The sequence below is a fragment of the Mytilus edulis genome, chromosome 3 (genome assembly GCF_963676685.1).
Source record: "Mytilus edulis chromosome 3, xbMytEdul2.2, whole genome shotgun sequence".
Lineage (NCBI taxonomy): Eukaryota > Metazoa > Mollusca > Bivalvia > Mytilida > Mytilidae > Mytilus > Mytilus edulis.
In genome coordinates, this window is record NC_092346.1 from 104,697,386 (window position 1) to 104,707,690 (window position 10,305).

A 10,305-nucleotide genomic window follows, 5' to 3' on the forward strand; every position below is an offset into this window, starting at 1 on the left:
GATATATGTAAGGGAAAGATGGAATCAGTTATAAAATATAAAATTGTTAAATTGTAAATTTTAAATCACATGCAATTTCTATAGACAATAACCGTTTATTATCTATAATATTAGCTGTATTTGTACGAGGCTAAGAAACAGGTTTAAAGCGAGCCTTAGCGAGCTGTAACTCCTGTTTTGAGCCCGAGTTTTGGTTTGTCACCTAGATTTGTTTCAGTTAAACCGATGTATGACTATGACAATTAAACAGCGGTGTACTACTATTTCTTTTATTTATCTCTCTTTTTGGAAAACAGTTTCCACTTGAGATCAATACATGTTAAATAAATATTTAATGACATCAATAGCATATCTGCCTATAAGAGTTACATACTTTTCTGTAACATACTTGGAATAACATTATTTCATCATTTCATTTCGATAAACGATTTTGCTGAAATCTAAATCATTAATATATTTTGTCATAATTTCAGGTTCCATTTTGATTGGTGTAGTGGCTACATGCATCATACTAATCATCGTCTTATTCGCCTGTCTCATTATTCTGATAAGAAGAAGAAGACGATATAGTAAGGACACTATTGACAATAATATCCAAGTTAGGCAGTCAGAGGAACCTCAACAGAGTCAACAAACTGAAGGTAAAATGAAATATACCCACTCCTCAAATAAAACGGAATTTTCTCGAACACGTAAAATTAAAAACCAATATATCAATCGATGAGGAGAATAACTCCGACATTAACTCCGGTTACTTAAGGTATAACATCAGTTTAATATTTAGAAGAAGTATCAAAAAGGTGACAGCCATAAACAATATCAATATGAAAAGAAGTTTTGGACATACGTCAACCCAATAGCACTAAAAGGTAAAAAAAAACCCATCGTTATCAGTTAGGCAAACTACAGAATCAGAGAATCAGAGACCAACAGTTTTACAAATAGATAGAATCTGTCGAAACATATATATATATATTTTTTTATTTGTTAATAGTGCAAACTACAAATGGGCAGGCAAAATGACAAAAAATAGTAATTGCTACGATCTCGACATAAAACTCGTCAACAATTTGGTACGCTAGAATTTTTGATACATTTGACATTGGGACCTTTTCCCTTTCAAAAAAATTGAAAAATCAGAAGGATTTTAGAAGATTTTTAAATGTGACTTTTTTAAATATATGATATAGATTGTGAAGAGCTAGTGGGCAACATTTTTAATGGCGCGATATTGATAAAACCAGAGGATCCGAATATCTGGCCAAAATTCAAAAACAACAGGAGCGAACATACTTAACACAAAAGTACTGAATACTTGGCTGGTTTCACTTTCGGAATTTTACGTCCATTACCAGTGGGATCGACCTAGGCGTTATAAAAACTCACCAAAGACACCACATGTAAAAGTTAGTACGTCAGACAAAGACGTTGTTTAACACTAGTTTATTTCCTTTTTTTAAGAACTATCTATGTTGTTTTCTAGGTGAACCTATAGAGTCAAGATTATTATCTAGTGCTTCAAATGTTGATTCTCAGTTAAGGAGAGCAAGGCAAAATAATCCACCCATTGACCTTGGAATAAACGGAGCTACAGGACAAAGAAATGAATTGCTTTCTTCTAGAAGTGGCCAAACTTCTCTATCAATTGAAACGCATGCTCCTCCATTAAACGATGAATCTCATTTTCACACGCCTGTTACATCACGAACAAATCATCCAAGATTTGATGACAATATAGAACGTAATACAGAACCTAGATATGGAAGACGATATCACGGTAGAACTCCAATAGATCCGAGTGAACCTAGACATGGAAGACGAAATAACGGTAGAACTCCAATAGATCCGAGTGAACCTAGACATGGAAGACGATATAACGGTAGAACTCCAACAGATCCGAGTGCAACTCCACTTGACCGTACGCATGATTTCTATCAGCCTATGGAATCACAACCAAATCAAATTACAATTGACCAGGTTGTTGACGAAAACACAGACATCAGACATGGAAGACGATATAACGGTAGAACTCCAATAGATCCGAGTGCACCTCCACTTGACCGTACGCATGATTTCTATCGGCCTATGGAATCACAACCAAATCAGATTACAATTGACCAGGTTGTTGACGAAAACACAGACATCAGACATGGAATAAGTTGTACTAATAGAAATCCAACAGAAATAATACAGCGGAATACTCCTCAACGTCACGATCAGTCAACTGAACCAAGTTCAACACATTCAGGATCATCCAGAAACATCAATGCAATACCCCCACCTTCGTACTTAGATGTTATGAGTAGGAGCAGGGACTTTGACTTACGATAAGGCAATCAGTAAATATTCTGTAGTGGTTTGCTAAGTACTATTTTTGTTGTACTGTATTTATGAAAAAAGTGATCTTGCCGATTTGTTATCTAAATATACTTTTTTTAGATTTAGAATATATTTGAATATTAGGCCGTGTTCACACCAAACGCCGTGTAGAGTAAACATGTTTACAATTAGTTTAGTGAAGTGTGCACTGGTTTCACATTACATTTGTTCACATCTATACACATTGTTTAGCTACCTGTACATAAGATTTGTTCTCACTTGTAAACTATGTGTCATTTAAATGTTCATTACGTAGAACTGAATTCAAAATTTTGGAACAATTTTTCTAGCGGTAAGGGAACAACCATTTGACTTCAAAAGGGTGGGTGGGGTGGAAATGGAAATATTCCGATCCCCAATTTGATAAAAAAAAAATGATTATACAGATGATAAAAGAAATATTCTGAATCAAAGAGTTTCCCCATACATTATAGTGTAAAATATTGAAAAAAAATGTATTTGATCACCAGCATCGAAAAAAAAGGAATAAAAACGTACGCGCGAAAAAAAAATCTTACTCAGATAAAAAAAAAATAACCCTCCCCCTTTTTAAGTTAAGTGGTTACTACTTTATGAAAGCCATTTTTATAATTTGCAGTAGTTTGAATATACTAGAGATGTCTCGATTACGCAGTAGAAAACGTTAGCTGCAGCAGCGTGCTTACAGCCGAAAAAAAGGATTGAGTTATTAGGGATCTCTAAATTTTTATCTTTTCTGTTTGTTTCAAATGGTATTTCTTCTCCAAGGAGTATTTGGTAAAAGAATAGGGTCACGTTTTTTTAAATTTATTTTAAGTGTTATTTAACGGATTTGAGATACTAGACAAACATATCATTTACCCCACACTTTTTTTAGTCATGCATTTATGCGTGAATCGTTGTTTGAGTAAAGACCAGTGGCAAATATTTCTATGTACGTCAAGTCGATTCGGGAAGACCTTTTCAAATGAATAAGGCAGCAACTATTTACTTCATTTTTAGGGAGGGAAAAGGGGGGGGGGGGGTAGAGGGGCGTGGGCTATTGATTTTTCCAGGACAAATTTTGGTGACAAGTCGAAATCAATTTTAGCATTATATATATATAGTGGCAGCTGAGGGTGAAACAAACAAATTTTTTTTCAGGGCCAAAAACTGGAAACATTTTTTGTTTCCAAAACAAAATCCATAGCTCACCCCCACCCCCTTGCCTTTATGTTTTATACTCAACTATAATAGCCCCACCCCCATGCCTTTATGTTTTATACTCAACTATAATAGCCCCCCCCCCCCATGCCTTTATGTTTTATACTCAACTATAATAGCCCCCCTTCCCGAAAATCAATTGGTTCCTGCCTTATGGGTTCGGCAATGATGCTGCTTTGAGTCTTAATCAGGAGTTAATAAAGTACGCGAATTTGTTTTTAACAAAAAAAATCTGTAAAATTTAGACAACAATTTCTGTAAAGAACTATACTAATAATTATCAAAAATATCAATTTTACTCAAAAATAGTTTCCTCCTTAAATATATACACGGTAAAACTAATGTCCTAAATGCCTAGTTTTGTGTACACTTAACCTACACAAGGCCTACATTGACTATCGACTGTGTGTAGATAAAACATGATTTAAACTACATGTAAACATTGAGTTTTATCAATGGGAACGCAATTGTGTTTAGTTTACGTGTGAGTTACACTAACACAACACCGAATTTAGGTCAATGTGAACACGGCCTTAGACATGTAAAATATTGTTATTCAAGCTGCCTTTGTAGCTTTCCATTTGTTATATTACTTATTGTATCAATTTATATATGTATCTTTAATTTCAATTTCAGCCAAGTCTCTGATGTTTATTTTTTTAATCAATTTAAATTCTTGAAAAATAATATTGTCGGATATATCAAAGATAAGAACGTTTAAAATTGTATATTTATATTCAAATTTTATTTTGTTTACACATTGTTGTCAGTATAATGGAATTTTAGGTGGCTGTCATACAAGGGAGCGGTTTAGCTAGGTATAAAACCAAGTATAATCCACCATTTGTACATACGGAAACGCCTGTTCCAAGTCAGGAATATGTCATTTGTTTTACTTTCGTTTGAATTGATTGAGCTTTTTGGTTTTGATGGTTGATAAGGGAAAATAATTTATAAATTATGAATAATTTATTTGATGGAAAGATGCGTTCAACAAAACCAGTAATTTTTTATTATTTAGTTAAAAGTAAAGGATGGCGATTGCTTCTTTTCATTTATACTAAAAATCTCCTTTACGATTCCAATCTTATATGAATAAAGAAACAAGTCGGGTAGAAGAGGAGGACAGTTTGTACCCTTGGGAATACCGACTGTCTATTGAGATACATGTTGTCAATCAAAAATACAAGCATCTTGATAATGTCAGTTTCAGAGAATTTATCATTAAAAACATATTCTATACAAAGTAAGATTTGTTCCTACCTATAACAAGATACTTGTATATTAAAGAGGGGCGAAAATTACTAGATGGACAGTCAAACTCATAGATTGAAAATAAACTGACAACGCCATACCTAAAAAATAAAAAGACAAGCAGACAAATAATAGACACAACATAGAAAACTAAATACTGAGCAACACGAACCCCACCAAAAACCGGGGAAGATCTCAGGTGCTCCGGAAGGGTAAGCAGATCTTGCTCTACATGTTGCACCCGTCGTGTTACTTTTGTTAATACAAATCCGATAAATAGTCTAATTCGGTAGGTCACATTCGTGAAAATGGATTAAAGTAAGACATGTTTTTTTTATGAAATAAAGCAGTACCAATTCTGTTAATTTGTTCCTAAGGTTTGATTAGGGAAACATTGTGTAAAAGATAAAAAAGTCAAATGTTTAATACTTTTGCTAGAGAAAGAGTTAACGGAGGAATAAAAATAGTTTTCTGTCTAAAGGTCACGAAATAGCTTGTTTAATATTCTTATTTTATGTAGTATTATCATTATATATAAATCATGGATAAAAAATTAAAATTGAAATAGAATTACTTTGTATGACGTAATAAAATCACTGAATTTTCGTCTAGTATATAATTCAGTAATAATTTAACCGATGAGGGTTTAAATAAGGTCTATAGAATTGAGAATAACGAACAATAAATTTAATAAGTAGAGAAAAAAGAGCAAACCAATTAACAATGGAAAATATTGGGGTGCATTAGTATAAACAATAACAATGGAAAATATTGGGGTGCATAAGTATAAACAATAACAATGGAAAATATTGGGATGCATTAGTATAAACAATAACAATGGAAAATATTGGGGTGCATTAGTATAAACAATAACAATGGAAAATATTGGGGTGCATAAGTATAAACAATAACAATGGAAAATATTGGGGTGCATTAGTATAAACAATAACAATGGAAAATAATGGAAAATATTGGGGTGCATTAGTATAAACAATAACAATGGAAAATAATGGAAAATATTGGGGTGCATTAGTATAAACAATAACAATGGAAAATAATGGAAAATATTGGGGTGCATTAGTATAAACAATAACACTGGAAAACAATGGGGTGCATAAGTATAAACAATAACAATGGAAAATATTGGGAAAATATTGGGGTGCATTAGTATAAACAATAACAATGGAAAATATTGGGGTGCATTAGTATAGACAATAACAATGGAAAATATTGGGGTGCATGAATATAAACAATAACAATGGAAAATATTGGGGTGCATTAGTATAAACAATAACAATGGACAATATTGGGTGCATTAGTAAAAACAATAACAATGGAAAATATTGGGGTGCATTAGTATAAACAATAACAATGGAAAATATTGGGGTGCATAAGTATAAACAATAACAATGGAAAATATTGGGGTGCATTAGTATAAACAATAACAATGGAAAATAATGGAAAATATTGGGTGCATTAGTATAAACAATAACAATGGAAAATATTGGGGTGCATTAATATAAACAATAACAATGGAAAATATTGGGGTGCATTAGTATAAACAATAACAATGGAAAATATTGGGGTGCATTAGTATAAACAATAACAATGGAAAATATTGGGTGCATTAGTATAAACAATAACAATGGAAAATATTGGGGTGCATAAGTATAAACAATAACAATGGAAAATATTGGGGTGCATTAGTATAAACAATAACAATGGAAAATATTGGGGTGCATAAGTATAAACAATAACAATGGAAAATATTGGGTGCATTAGTATAAACAATAACAATGGAAAATATTGGGGTGCATTAGTATAAACAATAACAATGGAAAATATTGGGGTGCATTAGTATAAACAATAACAATGGAAAATATTGGGTTCATTAGTATAAACAATAACAATGGAAAATATTGGGGTGCATTAGTATAAACAATAACAATGGAAAATATTGGGGTGCATTAGTATAAACAATAACAATGGAAAATATTGGGTGCATTAGTATAAACAATAACAATGGAAAATATTGGGGTGCATAAGTATAAACAATAACAATGGAAAATATTGGGGTGCATTAGTATAAACAATAACAATGGAAAATATTGGGGTGCATAAGTATAGACAATAACAATGGAAAATATTGGGTGCATTAGTATAAACAATAACAATGGAAAACAATGGTGTGCATTAGTATAAACAATAACAATAGAAAATATTGGGTTCATTAGTATAAACAATAACAATGGAAAATATTGGGGTGCATTAGTATAAACAATAACAATGGAAAATATTGGGTTCATTAGTATAAACAATAACAATGAAAAATATTGGGGTGCATTAGTATAAACAATAACAATGGAAAATATTGGGTGCATTAGTATAAACAATAACAATGGAAAACAATGGGGTGCATTAGTATAAACAATAACAATGGAAAATATTGGGTTCATTAGTATAAACAATAACAATGAAAAATATTGGGGTGCATTAGTATAAACAATAACAATGGAAAACAATGGGGTGGATTAGTATAAACAATAACAATGGAAACTATTGGGGTGCATTATTATAAACAATAACAATGGAAAATATTGGGTGCATTGGTATAAACAATAACAATGGAAAATATTGGGGTGCATTAGTATAAACAATAACAATGGAAAACAATGGGGTGCATTAGTATAAACAATAACAATGGAAAATATTGGGTTCATTAGTATAAACAATAACAATGGAAAATATTGGGGTACATTAGTATAAACAATAACAATAGAAAATATTGGGGTGCATTAGTATAAACAATAACAATAGAAAATATTAGGGTGCATTAGTATAAACAATAACAATAGAAAATATTGGGTTCATTAGTATAGACAATAACAATGGAAAATATTGGGGTGCATTAGTATAAACAATAACAATAGAAAATATTGGGGTGCATTAGTATAAACAATAACAATGGAAAATATTGGGGTGTATTAGTATAAACAATAACAATGGAAACTATTGGGGTGTATTTGTATAAACAATAACAATGGAAAATGAACGAACATGGCAAAACAATAATAATTACATAGAATCACATAATTACAGATAGATTCAAAAGTTAAATCGTTTTCCTGCGAATTTACAGAATAAGCGCTAGTTTCAAAGATAAAGAAAAATGCTCTAAAAATTGAAAAAAATACAAAAATGAAGGACGCAACATCTAGACCTTCATACTTGATGAAATGATGCACAACAAGTTTTTTGTTAAACAGGAAGGAGTGCAACGAAGAGACCAGATATGAGTGTAACAATAAATACGTACATTTCTATCAATCAATCAACCGGCGGTCATGTTAAAAACTTCAGAATAGCAAGGACATCAATACAGTTAATACTTGTATACTGGTTATAAAAAAAATGTTTGTTATACTGTGAAATAAACTTTAGATTAACGCAACTTGTCACTTCAAGATCTAATGATGATGAGCTATTAAAGGTGCAGATGGAAATTTATTTAATACAAAAGTAGATAGACATTGATTTTTAAACCATTCTTTTCTAAATCAAGATAGGTTTACGATTAAAAACCTCTTTATGAAAATTTTATATTGCTATAATGGTTATTATAATCCTATCTATTTCTATAGAAATGATATGTCAGTAACATATTGTTTCTATCTTGTTCAGTGGTAAACTAGAAGTGGTTAAGATGTTAAAAACAAATGTGATTACTTTTGTTATTGGTTTAATGGGGATCATGTATATTCAATCGGTTAGATGTAAGTACATAAATATACGGACCCAAATTTAGGGGTCAAAAAATCAAGTTGACAGGTTCTGGTCAAACTACTCTTAAGTGAAACCTTTTTGCATTACACAAAACAGACGTCAACTAATAGTATTTTTTATTTATCTATTGATTGCTGTAATGTTAAAAGGGATACTGTGTACCAATTCATTACACCACACCCCTAAACACACTGGTTAAAACCTTATTGTATTGCTGTTCTTCATCTCACGATCACAGGGGGATGCACAAATTTGATATCACAAATAACATACTATCATAGACAAATCTGGTGCGGGTGATATCACAAATAACATACCATTATAGAATTAAATTTAAAAAGGAGACCCACACGTAGCCTCTGGCTGTTGGCAATTCTTTTTAAATAAATAAAGAATTAAAAATACCAGTATAGGCAAATAAGATGCGGGAGGTATCACAAACAAAATATGATTATGGGAAAATCTTATGCGGGTGATATCACAAATAACATACTATAGGTTGCATTGGTCATATGCTACGGAAGCATATTAGCGCCACACATCCCCCCTCTTTGCAACGCAAACCTTTGCGTTATAACTCAAACATTTGCGATATAACGTAAACCTTTGCGTTTAACGCAAACCTTTGCGTTAAAACGCAAACCTTTTGCGTTGTAACGCAAATATCTTGATTTCAATTATTCATTAAGTTTTGTATATATGTCCGTCTGTCATTCATTTCGGATGTGATTTACTAGTAGATAAAAAAAGAAACATACATACAAGGCCAAATCATTATAATAAATATGCATAGGAATAATGGAATACTTGAAGTGCAATTATACATAAATTAAGACTGATTTGTGCATCAGAAAAGTATATAATTTAACAAGAAAATAGATATAATTTAGTATATAGTCATATTCAAATTGAAAGATCAAAAATAATGTCATGCAATTGCGAAACCTCCAAGTCAAATAGACAAAATGATCTTTCTGCTTTAAAATGAATTATAAATAAGGACACATTTTTTTTTAAATCTCAGATTATGATCAAGATTCTTTGATAGAAAGTCATTGAATTTTCATTTCAATATAATGAAGTATTTTTAAGATGCTTGGGTAGCAATTTGAATAGAGAGAGCATAATTTTATTAATAAAACATCTTCATTCTATACATTTATTGCCAAAGGGTAGCTTGTTTGAATCTAACCTACTTTACACAGTTCTCAAACGAGAGCTTACTTTGGAAGTATATTTATATTCGGTTATAGCTATATTAGCAGGGTTGATTTTTTTCTTCGGTATAACCTCAATTTACTCGATTTTCAACATAGATATCGTTTTTGGGGGCCTTTATAGTTTGTAGTTCAGTGTGAGACAATGCTCCGTGTTGAAGACCATCTTCGGCCTATGATGGTTTACTTTTACGAATAGTGACTTAGATGGAGAGTTTTCTTATTGGCACTCATACCACATCTTCTTGTATTATTCTGCTCATTATTGGTCAATGATCTAATTATTCAAGCATTTTACTTTGCAATGACTACAAAGGTGATAAATTTTAATATATACAGCCTCCTCCATTAATAACTACTGTTTCCGTTGAATCTTAAATAAGAAATAAGATAAAAGTAATGTTTGCGTTATACAAATGTTTGCGTTATAAAAGGAAGAAGAAAAAAATGTGTGCCCGCTAATACGCTTCCGTAATATGCCGTATTTTTT

At 31.4% G+C, this 10,305-nt stretch overlaps 1 protein-coding gene across 2 annotated transcripts in view; it reads left to right on the top strand.

Annotated features, from left to right (window-relative positions):
• The window catches only part of LOC139514719 (uncharacterized), a 42,299-nt gene extending 36,879 nt beyond the window's left edge, over positions 1-5,420 (top strand). For both annotated transcript variants that reach the window (XM_071304321.1, XM_071304322.1), the window contains exons 5-7: positions 474-641; positions 1,484-2,463; positions 4,099-5,420. In XM_071304321.1, the coding sequence (XP_071160422.1) occupies positions 474-641; positions 1,484-2,331 (1,016 nt within the window). In that variant the 3' untranslated portion in view covers positions 2,332-2,463; positions 4,099-5,420. The remainder of the gene's footprint in view (positions 1-473; positions 642-1,483; positions 2,464-4,098) is intronic.
• The last annotated feature ends 4,885 nt before the right edge of the window (positions 5,421-10,305 follow it).